This window comes from Leuciscus leuciscus (genome assembly GCF_965113295.1).
Source record: "Leuciscus leuciscus genome assembly, chromosome: 7".
In the NCBI taxonomy this organism is placed as follows: Eukaryota; Metazoa; Chordata; class Actinopteri; order Cypriniformes; family Leuciscidae; genus Leuciscus; species Leuciscus leuciscus.
The window spans coordinates 22,106,078-22,124,551 of NC_138731.1; the positions used below are offsets into that span (position 1 = coordinate 22,106,078).

The following is an 18,474-nucleotide window of genomic DNA, read 5'->3' on the forward strand; positions in this document are numbered from 1 at the left end:
TGGTTTAAAAATATCAAACTTTCTTTAAAACAATATATATATATAAATTATTTATTTTTTTTATTTTTTTTTTTTTTACCAAATTAAGATTATTTATAAGAGAATATATATTATATGTATGATTTATATATCATACACCATTATTATTTAACAATGATATTGAGAAACTACTACTTGATAGTGATGAATAGCAGTAACAGTATACCGTTTTTAAGCATAGAACCTCACAACATTTCTGCATTGAAAATAAAAACATTGTTTGCCAGTGGGGAAAGAAAAATAAGCTGAAAAAGAAAAAACTTAATTTAAGATATTTTCTGATAATAAACCTGGTTAAACATTATTTTGATGGTGCCCTTTAGACTTTCTGTTAAATATAAGTAACATTGCACCTACATGTCAACTAACTCTCATTAGAGTATTAGTTAAGTATTAGTAGACCGTTAGGGTTAGTAGAATAAGGAGTTAGGTTTAGTAGAATAAGTGGACATGTACAGGACTTATAGTCAGTATAATGTATTTTGGGGACCGTCAAAATAAAGTGTTATCAGATATTAAGCAGACAGTCTACTAATACATATACTCCAATGAGAGTTAGTTGACATGTAGGTGCAACGTTAATTATAGTCAACAGAATGTCTAAAGGAGACCATTGAAATAAAGTGTTTCCCAAAGTTTTTTATCTTGCTTTTAAGGATGTTTATATATTTTAACAGAAAATAAGACAAAAGTACTGATACTAAAAATACTTGTATATAATATACTTCATAATATAATATTAGAGAGAGAGAGAGATTATGAATGCTGTTTCTTATTGATTTGTGACCAAAATTGGGCATAACCAGTTGATATCCGTGCTGAAGGACATCTCATTCTATCTTCTTCCAGAATGCAAATAAATTTGATGCAGATGTGGTTCTGAATCAGCTTCGTTACTCTGGAATGCTGGAGACAGTGAAGATCCGTAGAGCTGGCTTTCCTGTACGGAGAACCTTCCAAGACTTCCTCAGCAGGTGAGACACGTGGCCAAGAAACTGTCACAAAACCACTGACAGTCCATCAAAATAAAGTTTGAAGCACAAAAGATGCCTGTTTTTTTTGGAAAGTTAGTTAAAGTCCTTGAAACCATAATGTTTTTCTGAATCTGTTAACGTTTGATCAGGACATTGTTCCCTTACAGTAAAATGAGTGAGGTGGAATGTGTTTGTATGTGTTTAAGTTGTGCCCACTTCCTGTGCAGATACACAATGATCCTGAGGGACAAAAACCACACGGCGGACGAGAGGAGGAAATGTGCCGATCTGCTTACGAAGTATGACGTCACAAAGAAAGAGTGGCAGCTGGGAAAGACTAAGGTGCGGTTGCATGGCCAACACATGTTCACACACATAGTTTAAAGTAGCAATATAAATAATCTGTGCAAGAGTACAATGACTTTGTATAAGAGCTCTTTCTTTCTCAGTTTGAACTACTTAACCTTTTATGTAGTCTGTGGGTTGATCCCTGATATTCATACCTTGTAGTGTTGAGAAAGTCGTGTATTTGAATTTAAATCTAAAATGTAAAAAGGGGGCATTTACAGTCACAAGAATAAGTTTGTGAACACTTTAAAATTCCCGATCTCTGAAATCTTTCATTGAAGTCACAGTTATAGACAACAGTCCTGAATTTTCTACGTTTGTATACAGGATGTCTTATCTTGATGAACATCCAGGTCTTTAGAAGTGCTTTTGTAGCCTCTTCTAGCTTTGTGAACACAAAAGAAGATATTTTGAAGAAAGTAAGATGGGGAACCAAACAGTTAATGGGTCCTGGAAGTCAATGGGGTCCATCAACTGTTTGATTACTGACATTCTTCAAAATATCTTCTTTTGTGTTCAGCAGAAGAAAGGAATTCATATACTTTTGGAACAACTTAAGGGTGAGTAAATGATGACAGAATTTTCATTTTTGGGTGAACTATCCTTTTAACTTACTTAACTTACTCACTTACTTTTTCTACACTGCACTGTAAATTATCACTCATTGTCTTCAATAAACTTGTGAAAAGTACAGCTGTTTGTGTGTTATTAATTTAGTCATTTAGTTTGTCTGCAATTGTGACTTAGATGAAGATCAGACCACATTTAATGAGTAATTCAAGCAGAAATCCAGATATTTTCAAAGGGTTCACAAATGTATTCTTGCCACTATGGTAATCTTAGGGACTTTTTTGTAGTATAACTCATATAATACCTCGATATGAACATTTTCGTGCTAAAGTTTTGCAACACTTATAGGGGATTTTTTTTCTGTCTGGTGGTTTTTTCCCCCTCTTCTCTCTTTATTCTTTCCTCTTTCTTCCTCATACTTCCTCTCCTCTCACCCCCCTAAAAAAAAAAGTTTTGCGCTCCCTCACTTTGCTGAAATGACTCATCTCGATCTAGTCAGCGTGAAAGAAGAGCACAGCACTTTAAGGGCGTTTGGCAACAGGAGCACAGCAGCTCTGAAAAGAACACTTTCTGTTCTCTGTTCAACAGTGTCTATTCATTCTTATCTTGTAATCAGTCAATTATTCTCTCTCTCCTTGGTCATTCTCTGCCACACATTAAGTACGGCGGTTCAGTCAGGCTGTTTTTACAGTAAGAGGAGCTCTGAGGTTTCTGAGGAACAGGAAGGCACTGTAAATAAAAGGCATTCTTGTGTTCTTTGATTCAGACCACTTTTCTTTAAATTAATTGAATCCAGCGTGCTCTCTGTTATTTCCTTTGGGGTCTTGTGGTTTCTGGCTTTCCTGAGAGCTAGTTTGGGTATCTCTTTATCAGGGGGTCACATTGATAGCTCGATGGTGCCTTAATGCGGTGTTGCTGTGATTACTTGTGTTTGGGTTTGATTTGAAGCAGATAAATTATCTCATAAATCAAATAACTTGATTTAATAATACGGTGATGACCTGTCAGTGCTCCTTGCGGTCATGAGTGGGAAATTATGAAGGAAAGCCAATTGAAACCAAACGATTAGATGACTTCAATACACAGGCTGTACTACGTAATGATCATTATCGCAAAATAAACATGGACATGGCCATCAAGATCTATACTGCATGATTGTATATTATTGCGCTTATTAGGATACATATCAAATAAATAAAAGAAAAAATAAAAGGACGTGAAGTACTGATTTGAGTTTATCAGTCAATCAGTCAATGGATGTGCAATATATTTTACACACACCCCCATTCAAAATTTTGGGGTGAGCAGATTAGATTAATTATTAATAGTTTTATTCAGCAAGGACATATTCAATTGATCAAAAGTGACAGTAAAGGTATTTATAATGTTACAAAAGATTTCTTTTTCAAATAAATGCTGTTCTTTTGAACTTTCTATTCATCAAATAATCATGAGAGTCACCATTTCCACAAAAAAATATTTAGCAGCACAACTTTTCAACAATAATAGTAAGAAATGTTTATTGAGCATCAAATTCTCATATTAGAATGATTTCTGAAGGATCATGGAGTAATGATGCCGAAAATTCAGCTTTGCTATCACAGGAATGAATAACATTTTAATGTATATCTAAATAGAAAACAGTTTGTACAGTATTTTTATATTAAATAAATGCAGCCTTGATGAGCACAAGATACTTCTTTCAAAAACATTAAATTAATCTTAAAGGCCCCATATTTTTAATGGTAGTGTATATTTAGATAAAAGGATTTTGCATTTGCACGGAACATAACATCTGATATTGTTTTTAAGGCATAAGTATCTATGATAATTCAGTTATATAGCATACATACAAATATAGTAATGTAATTGATTATATTTAATAGTCATAAAAATACTTAAACAAATGTGCCATATCATTTAAATTTAATAGAAATTAAAAACCATTTCAGATGGTATGTGCCATGCACCACAATACCTCTGAATTCATCACGGCCTCAATAGACGATTGAATGTAATGCAGTATTTCTCCTTTAGAATGTTGCTTTCTGTCTCTCACACACACATGCATAAAGACACTGAAACAAATGAATTCAGATACACACACTGGACACGCAGACTCGCTCCCTGCTGAATAGAGTCATGCTTTACAAATTGTTTTGCTGTAAAATAGCCTCATTGTTCTGTGGTGGAGTCACGGCTGGACGGCTCCAATTTGTTCTCAGCACGTCAGAGATCCAATGTACTCAAGGTCAGCTACTCCTACAGCTTTCACTGCTCTACCAGACTCCACCATCATACTTGTTAAATAGCCTGTTGCCCTAATGCACCCACGGAAAGCTGACGTCCTCATGACAGAAGCTGGGCTGATTGACCCCTCTGTGCGCAGATCTTATCCCAAAATGCAACCCAACACTGTCCTCCACAAAAGCAATACATGTCCCCCACCATCACCAATTGGTTAGGTTTAGCTCTTTCTGAAATGACCAGTGCTGCATCCGAAATACTTCGCTAATACATAGTATGTGGAAAAAAGAGTAGTATGTCCAAATTCATAGTATTCGAAAAACATTTGGCGAAAAGTACTGGAAGAAGATTTATGAATGGCAGTGAATGACAGTGTTACTGTAACGCTGACAGTAACAATGTCCGAATTTCATTCATACTACCCAATTTCATTTTATATAGAACATACTTTTTTAACGGTTGTGAAGTATAGTCAAATTTAAATGTTATACCCACTCAGACAGAATGCGATTTCCAACGCGGCGCAGTGTAGTTGGCTGCCAGCGTATATGCTTTGTTTTGGATGCTGGGTTTCTAGTGTCCACACAAGATCTCATACCTTGTTTAATGTCAACATGAATTACCATTCACAACTCATTTTGCTTCCATAATTAAACATATTTTCAAGTGAAATAAGATATTCATCTAGAAAGGCAGGATCTGTTTTGTATCTGATGGGAATTAAGTAAATGTTAAAAAACAGATGTTTACCAAAATAGCCTGATCTATGGGAGTTTGCCTTAAGATCTATTTGGCGATTGGTTAAAATTATCCAATTCGCCACACTGCATAAGTGACATTAGCAGAGAGGCAGAGCAAGTAATTAAATTTTCAATAAAGATTATGGAAACTAACAATTTTATTCTTTGTAGCCTAATAATGTGTGGCAATTAACTCCTCACAATAAGATCAGAAAGTTTATAGCAGTGGTTATATGAGAGAGAACCATCTTGAAGATCCTGCTTGTTTTATCCTTTAATGCTGGGAATAGGTTACTTTGTGTCCTTTTTGTCTTCATCACTCAGGAATCTACAGAAAAACCACAGTCAGGACTCTGGACCAATGTCGTTGTAGTGCAACATGGAGTATTATTAGCAGCTGGGAGAGGAAGATCAGACATTAGGCAGTGCATATGGAGGTTGTTTGATCAGTGTTTACCCATATGTTCCACACATGCTTTCCATGTAAGCTATATAAATACAGTCTCTATTAAAAAAAACAGTTTAATGTATTCCATGAATTCTTGATGATAGATTAAGTTGGCTTGGCAGTCAAATCTCCAGACAATGACCTTTGACTGTGTCCGCCGTTGCTGTACGTGTTTGGCGGTCCACTATGGTTGTTTTCATGGCTCAGGGTCTGTTTTGTTTTATGATTTCATTCAGGAGGGATTGTGATCAGTAGAGAATGCATGTTCAATACAGGTCCTCTCGAGCGCTGGAGCTGGCTTTTGTTTGTGGTGTTTTTGTGAGTGTCAGATTTGAGGTGGAGGTGAGGGGAGGGGTGCAAGATCAAGAAAGGGGTCTGGGATTGTGTTTCCTTGCTCGAAACAAAACAACTTGTGTGTAATTATATCCATGCTGATTGTGTGTTGAGGAAGTGTGATCCCTAGAATCGGGGCTCAGGTTTTTTTTTTTTGTGTGGGATGGGGGAAGGATGTGGACGAGGAAACTTCCTCCAGTGTGTGCGTCTGCAGCTGTGCGTCGCGATTACAGGAACATCTGGGTCGTCGGTTCCAGGAAATCTCACAATGGGCTTAAATCTGTGGGAGGCCAGACGTGACACTGTGTGTAAGTGTTGATGTTAATTGAAAGGACCTGATTCTGGTTATGTTAATACCAGCATATACAGACTAGTATCAGCATATGATGTATATTGGATGCTGCTTTGCTGGTGTTCCCAATAGTCTTCTTCGCTAACTTAAGTATGATGTCCTTGGGCAGCCAGCTCCACCACCGTGCTAGTTGACCAGCTAAATCTCAGCTCAAGTTTTAAGCTTTATCAATACAGATAGTAGCATGGAAATTCATGTTGGTATAATCATAGTTTCCATAAAAATATTAAGCAGCACAACTGTTTTCAATATTGGATCATGTGACACTGAAGACTGGAGTAATGATGCTGAAAATTTGGCTTTGCCATCACAGGAATAAATTAAATTTTAAAATATATTCCAAAAGAAAACAGTTAATTTAAATTGCAATAATATTTCACAATATTAGTGTTTTTACTCTGTTTTTGATAAAATATTTGCAACTTTGGTGAGGATAAGAGACCTCTTTCAAAAACCTTAAAACAATCTTACCGACCCCATATGTTTTAACAGGAGGTTAGACACTTTACTATACCATGAGAGGAGTTGTCATATTCATAAATGGCGGAGAACAGCGACTGACACTGTAGGTCATATGACAGTGCCAACATGGAGGATAAAGTACGTCCGGTTAGTTTTCATAATACATACATTAACACTATAGTCGATAAGTTACTCATCAAATAACGGTACACAGATTTAGAAGCAGTTTTTGTTTTAAGCAATATATCTATTTTGTAAATGTATCTATCTGTCATATTTTTGTAGAATGTTTTGCTTAGTGTGTTTTATATTTCTTTAAAGATGCAGTCAGTATTTGTTTAGCTAGCATTAGCATTGCTGTTCTTTGTGTACTTTAAGTGCTGATAACACAATGGTGTTAGATGCTGCTCTGCCATCTGTTGACATGGATCAGCATGATTGTCTCTGAGTTTTATGTAAATTACACTGATATTAGTGAGTTTTAGAGAGCGTCTACACCCTTACCTGTACAACAACAACAACAAAAAGAAGCAACTTGGCCTTTAGTAGAATTTTCTCCTTTATCAAATATTTCCATCTTGTGGGCTGTATCAATGTTTACGCTCATTTATTTTCTTTGTTGGTCTTTCAGTCTTCTGGTTTCAGCTCATTTCGGTTCTTTATCCGTGCAGGTACTGATTCTTCTGTTGTCTCGGCTGGCAAAACATTGTATTAAGTGTGTTTCATTGTCTAATTTTTGCTCTTCACATCACCAAACAACACAATGCTACATCTGTAGTCTGGCAGACAATGAGAATGAGGTTGAGTTAAAACTAGGGCCACATCATTTGAACATGGTGAAATACACTGAGGAGGGCAACCCACACCATACAAAACACGTTACAGTCGTCTTGTTGTGTGACAGATGACTCTTTACTAAAAAACGATTTATTTCATAATGTGTAAAACTTTTAAATTAGCATCAAAGCATTGAATGCACCTTTTAATGTCAGGTCAAGTCACCTTTATTTATACCAGGGGTGCCCAATCCTGTTCCTGCAAAGTTCAGCTCCAACCCTGATCAAACACAACCGAACCGTGATAATTATAGACAGGTGTGTTGGATCAGGGTTGGGTCTGAACTCTGCAGGTAGGTGGATCTCCAGAAACAAGATTTGGCTCCCCTGATTTATTCAATACAGATTGTTTTAAAACAGCTCCACAGTAATAAACAAGAAAATGATCAAATATGGCAAATATGGGACTAATTTAAATGGTGCTGTAAAGCAGCTCTAAAAACACAACTCAGTTCAGTGTTGATTCAGTTCAGTTCAATAACACTGTCAATGCTGCAAAAATCATCAATTATGAAATGAATTTGATTCTGATATAAGACAGCTGTACAGAACACAAGTGTCATCATTCAGCTCAATTCTGTAAAATGTTTGTCCCTATTCAATAGTGTCAGTGCAGTCGCATAAATAATGTTACAGAATACTAAGTGTCTTCTAAACCACAACTAAGCGAGACACAGGCGACAGTGGCAAGGAACCCAAACTCCATCAGATGACAGAAATTGAGTAAGAAAAAATCTTTGGAGGAACCAGGCTCAGTCAAGGGGCTAGTCCATTACTCTTTGGTATAACACTGTAGTTTATTCTTTTACATAATTTATAGATATATTGATACCATTTATTATGCAGAACTTCACCTTTTCTTCAACTGTGTTCCTGAGGTTTCTCTTCTATGAGTCAACATCTGTGAGTAAAGGGTTAAGCTTTCATGTCTCTTGTCTTTTAGAGAGAGAGCGAGGGTGTGGCCTGCTCTTTGGCCGAGAGCCACTCTTTCCCCCTCCTCTCTCTCTCTCTCTCTCTCTCTCTCTCTCTCTCTCTCTCTCTCTCTCTCTCTCTCTCTCTCTCTCTCTCTCTGTGTCCATGCACGTCAGTCTGTCTGGAATAGTCCGAGAAGCAGCAGTAACAGGAAATCAGAGCGCTGTGGTTTCAGCACAATGGCAGAGCTCCACAGCTCAGCTCCCTGTAGCCTGTAGCCTGCTGAGAACACTTGGAGACGTGCTCACACCGTCTGGAGAGAATTAACAGTCAGTTTACCTAAACCTGCCCTCTTCCCTCCCCCTCTCCTTGTCTTTCTTCTTTGGTGCCGTGCAGGTGTTCCTGAAGGAAGCTCTGGAGCAGAGGCTGGAGAAGGAAAGAGAGGAGGTGCGCACAGCGGCTGGTATGGTGATCCGGGCCCACGTACTAAGTTATGTGGCAAGGTTGGTGCAGCTTTGTGTGTGTTTGTGCATTACCACGCTTTGTTAAATGGGGTCGTGTGAGTTGCCAAAGACTGTGGTTGTGACTTATGTTACTTTTTATTGAGTTGAGTGGATGGATTGCCATAATCGAATATGTGAATGAGTTGAAAGTTGCATCACAGAATGATTTACCAGAGCTGTGTGAATCAGTGCATTGAGTGCAAAACCAAGTGGGTTAGATTCATTATGAAAAGTGCAGGGAAACTAATGAGGGTTATACCATGAAAAGTTATCAAGAGTGTCTTTTCACTGCAAATACTGAACAAGCACTTCACACACAGGTAAATAAATTTGCATGCTGTTATTTCATGAATCAGTCAAGTCTTTGCCAGTTTTGAGAGCTGTTAGCATGATCAGGGATTTTATGTTGGTTTATTGTACATGCATTCTGTGCATACTGTACATGGTTTATTGTAAGTTATCTGTAGAAAAATAAATAAATAACCTGATAAACATGAAAGTAATATGCAATCATTTAAGACATTTCTCCTTATATAGAACCTCTTTGGCATAAAGGGTTCTATAAAATTGAGTAAAAAAACCCTAGGGTTCTATATAGAACCTTTTTTTTAAAGAGTGTACTCTGATGCCATAGTAAATCAAACATGACAGACGTCAAAATATCAACATCTGTTTTGTGTAAAGTGTCTGTTGAGACACTATTTTGGTTCCTGGGCGATTAGTGTTCATAAACACCTCTGTACTGATGTTATTTATGGGTTTGATGAAGTCTCTGTTTCGCCTTAATTTTGCATAAAAGTTCAACACCCCAAAATTCGCACATAAACACACATACAGACTCTCAATCCAGCATTGCAGGTCAGATATGAGATTTTTCTGATTTAGTTGGCCTGGTCTAAATGTATGAGAACTGTGGCAAAGCTACTCAAACAGATCAAACACATATCTTTTATTATGACAAACAACTAAATAGCCAGAGTGTTTTATATTAATAACCGTCTTTCATATTTGTGATTGAAACTCGGAATATTTTGAATTGTGTGGCTAATTGCTTTTTAAATGAGTTACTGATGCATTAATGACAGAGTTATTATATAGAGCAATTGCTATAATATACTCATAATTATTATAATATCCCTGTAAATGAATCATTATTGAAAATCCTTGAGGGCTTGCTCTATGATGTTGTAATTCTTCTTCTCACAGAAAACACTATAAAAAAGTCCGGACCAGCACCATCACAATCCAAAAGAACTACCGCGCTCACTTCTGGAGACAAGCTTTCCTGCGCTTCCGCTCTGCTGCCGTGGTCCTGCAGAAACACCTCCGCGGACAGATCGCTCGGCAACTCTGTCGCCAGCTCTTGGAGGAAAAACAGAGGAGAGAAGAGGAGGAGAGAATCAGAAGAGAGGAAGAAGAGAGGAGACGTCAAGAGGAGCTGAGGAGACTTGAGGAAGAGAGACGAAGACAAGAGGAGGAAAGGAAGAGAGAGGAGGAGGAGGAGAGACAGAGGCTTCAAGAAGAGGAGGAACGGGAGGCTTTACGGATACAGCAGGAAGAGGAAGAGTTAAACAGGAGGCAGGAAGAGCTCAAGAGAAAACAGATACTGGAGGAAAGAGAGGCAGGGCACAGCAGGTAAAACACAATCTGGGCAAATGTTTGAATTTTAATTTAGGTCAACCAAAATCTGTGTTGGCTGATGGACTGTGCTCTTAATCTACTCTGTCTAAAAGGATTCTCTCCTGTTTTTTTCTCATATTAGGAGTTTAGTGGGGAAAAATCATCACAACCACAAGGTATTATTTCTATTGGATTTGATTTTATATTCCTATGGGAGAGATTTCAAATCTGGAAAGGATACATCTCTTGTATTTGGCCTAATCCTCTGTCTTCACTTACAGAAAGTATTTGGCAATTACATGGTACTGTTCTTTATGGGTCAAAAAGGCCTCTTGAAAACCTTAAGTAGGTTGTAATCATAGTTTTAACTAAAATGCTTCACTGCTTATTAATATTTATATTATTAAAACCATTTATATTTATAATAATTATATTATACAGTATATTTATTTTGTTATAAATTATATTTAACACCATATTCACAAACAAAATATCAGATAATGTGACATTTTTAGGAGATTGCGAAGTTAGTTCAGGTTATGTCGTGCAACTTTATGGATCAAATTAATTATTTATAATAAAAAAGTAAATAAAAAGATTTTTACCTTGAAAACTATATTTCAAAACTTTTTGAAAATAAAATGATGTCTACACCAGCATGCGTGTAACATGTAAGGGAAAAAATGATAGTCACACTACATGACATTAAATTGAAGTGTTTCAAACTTGTTTTAAACTTGATTTTTAAAATATTTGTTATAGCTTATCATGAACACTCTTGTACCGTGATGTTTACATAATGCCAAAACGAGTTCCATGGAATAAAAATGCTGAATTGACAGAATGAACTGTATATTATTGGTATGTATCATCACTATCCCTCCATATTCCAGAAGGACAGCCTGTGTCAGTACTCATCTGAAGAGGAGAGTCGTCAGATGGAGGAGATTCTGCGGCTGGAGCGAGAGATTGAGCGGCTGCAGAGACAGAGAGACGAAGGGGTATCTTTGCTAAACGACGGCTCCAGAGACGATCTGCGGCAGAAGAGGGACGCCGAGATCTACCGCCTGGAGAAAGAGGCTTCACGTGTGGCTACGGAGTTCCTGGAGATGCTGGACTTCGGAGGCTTGGAGCAGTCGCTCTCCAGCGAGGAGAACCTTCACGACCCCTCTGAGACAACCGCGCCTCTGGCGGAGGAGGAGGTGGACGAAGGCTTCCACGCGGACGACGAGTGTATTCCCCTCCGTGACTTCCCTCCCCCGGCTGCCGTGCCTCAGGACAAAGAGATTCTCTCCAGTCTTCCGCCTCCACCGCCCGCCTTTGCAGAAGGTCTTATGGCCACTTCCTCACCTGCACGGATGGAGCGGCCAAAATCCAATTCCTCCATCAAACAAAACAGACTTTCAGACATCCCCCCGCCTCCATCTTCAGCTCCACCCCCACCTCCACCTTTAGCTCCACCCCCTCCCCCACCTGTACCGGCACCAACCAAAGAAGACTATGGATTGGTGTATAAAAGGAGGATGTTAACAGAGATTGTGCTGCCGGTCGAGGAGACCAGCTTCAGTATACTGCCCGACACGGAGTCAGACTATGACCAAGAGGAGTTTGAGGAGGCATTGGGGAGCTGTGGGGATGCAGGAAGTACAAATGATGGACACCTCACTGATGAGGAAGTGCTACGCAAATCTTCCTGTACCTACAACAGCACAGACTCCTTTAGGGGAAGCTCAGACTCAGTGAGTTCAGTCTTTTCACACTTAAACAGAAATCACACACAATTTTAAAGGGATAGCCCTCCTGAAAATGAAAATTCTGTCAAAATTGAGTCACTCTCAATTCGTTCTAAAGCTGTATGAATTGCTTGCTTCTGTGGAACATAAAAGAAGATATTTTGAAGAATGTCGGTAACTTAAAGTTTTGGTTCCCATTGACTTCCATTGTATGGACAAAAAATACCATGGAAGTCTATAGGAACCAAAGCGGTTTGGTTACCGACATTCTTCAAAATATCTTCTTTTATGTTCCACAGAAGAAAGTAAGTCATACAAGTTTGGAATTGGATAATGGTGATTAAATGATTGGGTGAACTAACTAGTCAATGGGTTGTCTGAAAAACGAATCAACTAGTTGATCTTGAGGTCTTGAATAATTAGGCTGATTGAGGATCATGACCAGATCAGTTGAGTTTCATATGGGATGTTCATGGCTAACATAATATACCGTATATATTTTTTAAATCAGCGTTTTAAGAATTGTATATCACAAAATGGTCATTGTTCTCACAATGAATGGAGACCTACACTGTAAAAAATATCTAAAAATGTACGGTACAAACGGCAGCTTTGGTTGAAATTCAGCGTAATAAATGCGATGACAATGTTTTGGTATTGCGGGAGGATGGTATATTGCTACATGTATATTTTATAACTTATAACTATAAATTTCATTTACCTCATATTTTATTTATGTATATGTGTAAGTGATATCATTTTAATTTACCAATTTGCCTTAAAATGTACTGATGAACACCATAATAACACAAGTGATAAAACAAAAAACACAAGATGAATCAGAATCCATAGTAAGTGGCCTGTTCATAAAACATGGCCAATGCTCATGTATATAGACATTGCACAGGGTCATACACACAGACAAAACACCATCAGGGTAACACACATGACACTAAAACAATGCAACAAACATTAACTAATAACAGAAAATGTAACATTAGGGCATTTTGTGTTTCATTTCCTGTTATTTAGTTACCAAGAACAAAAATAAGAAGAAGCAAACTATTTATAAAAAATTTAATCATTCGCGATGTCACACATGGACTTCTGAGAATGTCCTAATTGTAATTTACATGGTAATTTTGACTTTTTACTTGCGAAAACCATAAATTTGACACCATTTTACTGTAAAATTACATAATGTATAATGTTAAACCATTTATTGCTTTTAGCCGTATATTGTAAGGTCAGTTAACTAATTGACAAGTTCTCTTTGATGTTGAGTCTGTCTACTTTATTTAAAAGTCACTGCTTGGGTTGCCATAGAGGCGGTGCTGTAAAGGGCATGACTTTAGAGACAACATCTCAGCATGTTTACAGTTTCATCACATTGTGAGCACATCACAACCTTCTTTGAGAATTCACATCTATTAATTCATCCCATTTAAAGGACTGCTGCTAAAAAATATGGATCTTAACCAGTATGGACATCTAGTTGACCTATAGACCCATTTGTTGTAGTGTTTCTCCTCAGTTGTTGTTTTAGCTGGTGAGTTTCACTGTATACTTCCATTAACAGTCACTAAACATTTGCATAAAGTTTGCTAATCTTTGTGGCATCGCCAGCGGTCACTGTCACTCACGTCGCCTGTCATTTAAAATGAGCGACTTCCAGTTGAATTTTCACTGCAAAGTGTGAACGCCTTGTAAGGAATTTGGCAGGAAAGGAATATGCATTTCGTCATGTTTATACTGTACAGTTGAGTGTCAGGGTAGTGAGATCCGGTATTGCTTAGAGCAAAACAGAAACACTCAGAACTTTGCCCTAATTCTTTTTAACTTGTTATAATGCAATAATGAATGCATTTGCTCTTGCAAAATGGTTTATTGCTCTGGATTTCTTGTATCTACTCATGTTTTATTTGCTAGAGCAGGGTGGGGGTGGAGGGGATCAGGTGCATATGATGTGTTATATTTATTAAGTCTTTATCCCTCAGGGTATTCCCAGAATGTGTAGCTATTAGCCAATGCCTGTCACACCTGCTCCGAACACAGTCCTGCAACAGCTTGATTGTTGACTCTCAGAGAATATTTGAACACAGAAACTTGATTCGGGTTATGTTTGGGTGTAATATGAAGCTTGACATGACAGTTAACAACGGAAGCACATTTACTGATGTCATGCTCTTTTTGTTTGCATTAACTAGTAGGATTAGACAGTGAAATGCAGATGTCCTACCGCAGCAAACACAAAGTGCTCGGTTACAGGGTAAAGAAGAGACATTTTAGTAAAAACATGCAAACGTTTTTAAAAGAAGTCACTTATGCTCCACAAGGCTGCATTTAGTTAAGCAAAAATATAGTAATATTGTGAAATATGAATACCATTTAAAAGAACTGTTTTCTATTTTAGTATATTTTAAAATGGCATTTATTCCTGATGGCAAGGATTTTCAGCATCATCACTCCAGTCTTCAGTGTCACGTGATCCTTCAGAAATCGATGCTGATAATAATAATATTATTTTAGTATTATCAATGTAAAGTTATCAATATTATTATTAGTTGTGCTGACTTATATATTTTGTGGAACCAAAACAAGATTTTTTTTATGTATAGAAAATAACAGCTTGTATTTGAAATAGCAATATTTTTTAACATTATAAATGCCTTACTGTCACCTTTATTAATTTAATCCAGCCTTGCTGAATTAAAGTATTAATTTCTTTCGTTTCAAAAAACAGACCACAAACTTTTGAACTGTAGTACGGTACATTTGAAAGCCCTTTATTGACATCCACACTCTTTTTTTATTTTTCCCTCAGTTCATGGACAGCAATGATGAGAACGATGGATATGTGGACACAGATGAGGAGGTGTCAAACGGTAGAGTGCATCTGCTTAATGGAAGTGGACCTCTTTATTTCCACAGCTACCTGTACATGAAAAGTGAGTGTTTCTTACCATTTACTTGCTTATTGTTTAGCTTATGTCTATACCACTGAATAATATTCCTCAAACTGACCATTTTTAATGGATAGACTGTAGTGAAAGATTAATATTTTGTTGTTCTGTTTCTTATTTTTCATCTTTAAGGTGGGCTGATGATCCCGTGGCGCAGGCGCTGGTGTGTTTTAAAAGACGAGACCTTCATGTGGTTCAGGGCAAAGCAGGACTCTCTCAAGTCAGGCTGGCTGTACAAGAAAGGTGGAGGGATGTCCACTCTGTCCCGCAGGAACTGGAAGATGCGCTGGTTCGTCCTTCGAGACTCTAAACTCATGTATTTCGAGAACGACAGTGAGGAGAAACTGAAGGGAACCATCGACATCAGAGCTGCCAAGTAAGAACTCAGTGCGCAATGTAAATGACGATACGTAACTGCTGCAACTGGCTAGTGTTTACAAGCAAAAGACCAATTGACCCAGTCCAGTGTCCACCACTACTGTTGCATTTTTTTAAGTTTTAATGTTCATAGACTGACGGTCTGTGGTGTTTCACGCAGGGAGATTGTGGACAACCATGAGAAGGAGAATGCGCTGAATATCGTGACCGAGGACAGGACTTACCAGATCTATGCGGAATCCCCCGAGGATGCAAGGTACATTTCAAAATCTGTATTTATTTTAGGCCAGTGTGCCTGACTAAGAGAGTTTCTTCAGTGCGTGTTAACTTATTCATCTGTTGTGCCCCCTTGTGGTGTAATATAACTCATTTCATATTGTCGTCTAATACCTAACATGGTCTAATGCTTCCTGTCTTCATGCTTGTGTTACAGTGGCTGGTTCAATGTGCTGAGCCGCGTCCACAGTGCCAGTCCAGAACAGCTTCTGCAGATGCAGCACGAGCAGGCCAACCCCAAGAACGCAGTTGTGAGTGTTCACACTAATCTAACACTTTCAGCACCTTTATGTGTCATTGAATATGTCATTTGTATGATATTTCATCCTCAGGGAACACTGGATGTTGGGCTTATCGACTCTGTATGTGCTTCCGACAATCCAGACAGGTAATGCATGATATCATAGTGTTGAGCATATAGCATTATTCCAGAAACAGAATATGTTCAGTCCAACTTTAAATGAAGGGTCTTTAACTACTATGAACAAACATTTAGATTAATTATTTGATGCAATGTACTTATTGTGTACATACATGTTTTTACATTGTACTGTTTTTACATTGCATTGCACCCTTCCCTTACCCCTTAACCCACCCTTAAACGTAGCCATACCATCAAACCTGTCCCTAACCTTACCCGTATCCCACCTCAATATCAGCAAAAGTGTACCTAACAATTTATTTTATGAAAGTACATAGTAGTTTAAGACACCTAATATAAAGTGTGACCATATTTTTTATATCGTCCATATTGCATGCATTTAATGTATTAATTTTTAAATAGTATTTGTCATAATGGTTGTACAGTGCTGTACTCATAAGATTTTTTTTACTCAGGCCAAACTCATTTGTTATAATCACTGCTAATCGCGTGATCCATTGCAACACTGACACACCAGAGGAAATGCACCACTGGATCGGCCTCCTCCAGAAGCCTAAAGGAGACTCGAAAATAGACGGCCAAGAGTTCATAGTGAGGGGTGAGTCAGACCGGTCTGTACATGATACAAAGATTTACCAGCACTGTACTTGCTACATCATTGTGGTCATGATGAATCATTCAGCAAAACAGATGCAGATTTGTAGAACAGATTTGTGTCCTTCATAGACTACTGTTTAAAACTTTGGGATCACTTAAGATTTTTGAAAGAAGATCCAAAGTGACCAAAATCTTTTTCAACAATATGAATGCCTTTACTATAAAAATTAATAAAAATTAATTAAAAGTATTTTTAATTAATGAAAAATACGGTTCTTTTGAACTTTTTGTACATCAAAAATCTATCACGGTTTCTTTTCTCAACATTGATAATAATAAGAAATTATTTTTAAGCAGTAAATCAGCATATTAGAATGATTTCTGAAGGATCATGTGATACTGAAGACTGGAGGAATGATGCTGAAAATTCAGCTTAGACATCACAGGGATAAAATACATTTTAAATGCATTATAAAATACATTTATTTTTGATCAAATATATATAGCCAACATGAAAAATGCAGCTTTCTAAAACAAAAAAATCTTACTGACCAAATGTTTGAACGGTAGTGTATACTGTACATTTCTGTAAAAACAAAACAAAAAACACTTGTTAAAAAATACTTTTTCAAAATGCATCAGCAAAAAATCCACCTTTTAAATGTTTTGTTATAAATACACAGTACATGTATAAATGAAAATTGCATTTTGTCTTAATTCTCTCTATTTTTGTAAGATATCTTTAGATTTGTAGATTTCAGATGTTATATTATTAAAATACCTAATAAAATTAATGTCAACTCTGTTACCCTTATATTTTCCTTTTTTTGAAATGATAATATATTTTATAGTCACTATAATACACACTTTTAATCTTAATCTTCTCATACTCTAAGTGATTGTAATTTCTTCCTCCCTCAATTTTTCCATAAGGTTGGCTGCATAAAGAGATGAAGTCCAGTGGGAAGAGCACATCTCTCAAGCTGAAGAAACGTTGGTTTGTTCTGACCAACAACTCACTGGATTATTATAAATCATCAGAGCGCAGTGCCTCTAAACTGGGAACACTGGTTCTCAACAGCCTTTGCTCGGTTGTTCAGCCTGATGAGAAAGTCTACAAGGAGACAGGTGAGAGAACAAGGTTTCTAATTGATTGATTGATTGATTTCTTTGAATTTCGTTAGACAATTTCCAATGCCTCCGGTTGTCCACAGGTTACTGGAACATAATAATCCATGGGAGAAAGCATTCTTACCGTCTCTACACCAAACTACTGAACGAAGCCATGAGATGGGCTTCAGCCATTCAGGTGGCCATCGACAACAAAGTTCCCATAGAAACACCTACCCAGCAACTCATCCGAGATATCAAGGTACATTCACCCTAAAATATCTAATTGAATTCATGGTCCCTTGTAGAGTGAGGTTTTTCATCTTATTAACAATCATGTTTCAGTTGTGGAAGCCGATACCTCTCAAGCCCCGGCAATCCCTCAGGGTCAAAAACTGTAGTGTTAAGTGAGGTACACGGATGAGTGCTCTGTGTGCTGTTCACTCAGACTTTTCTCTTGTTTTTTTCTAACTTCTTTCTGTTTTTGTTTGATTATTTCTGAGTGCTTTCGTTCTTCATCTATGCAGGATATTTTCTTGTTGTTTTGAATTGTTAACGGTGTACTCAGTCATTTTGGTTTATGCTGGACGCCATACTGACACCTAGTGGTGTGGAGGCTCACAAGAAATGTTCAGTTACCAGTGCCATTGT

General features: G+C 37.4%; 1 protein-coding gene across 2 annotated transcripts in view; it reads left to right on the top strand.

Moving 5' to 3' along the window:
- Window positions 1-18,474, top strand: part of myo10l3 (myosin X, like 3) — a 78,148-nt gene that overhangs the window by 50,099 nt on the left and 9,575 nt on the right. For both annotated transcript variants that reach the window (XM_082175659.1, XM_082175660.1), the window contains 14 exons: window positions 889-1,013; window positions 1,241-1,355; window positions 8,658-8,764; window positions 9,971-10,399; window positions 10,527-10,560; window positions 11,278-12,123; window positions 14,942-15,065; window positions 15,213-15,456; window positions 15,619-15,714; window positions 15,892-15,985; window positions 16,067-16,122; window positions 16,572-16,714; window positions 17,647-17,841; window positions 17,928-18,085. In XM_082175659.1, coding sequence (XP_082031785.1) covers window positions 889-1,013; window positions 1,241-1,355; window positions 8,658-8,764; window positions 9,971-10,399; window positions 10,527-10,560; window positions 11,278-12,123; window positions 14,942-15,065; window positions 15,213-15,456; window positions 15,619-15,714; window positions 15,892-15,985; window positions 16,067-16,122; window positions 16,572-16,714; window positions 17,647-17,841; window positions 17,928-18,085 — 2,766 coding nt within the window. The remainder of the gene's footprint in view (window positions 1-888; window positions 1,014-1,240; window positions 1,356-8,657; window positions 8,765-9,970; window positions 10,400-10,526; window positions 10,561-11,277; window positions 12,124-14,941; window positions 15,066-15,212; window positions 15,457-15,618; window positions 15,715-15,891; window positions 15,986-16,066; window positions 16,123-16,571; window positions 16,715-17,646; window positions 17,842-17,927; window positions 18,086-18,474) is intronic.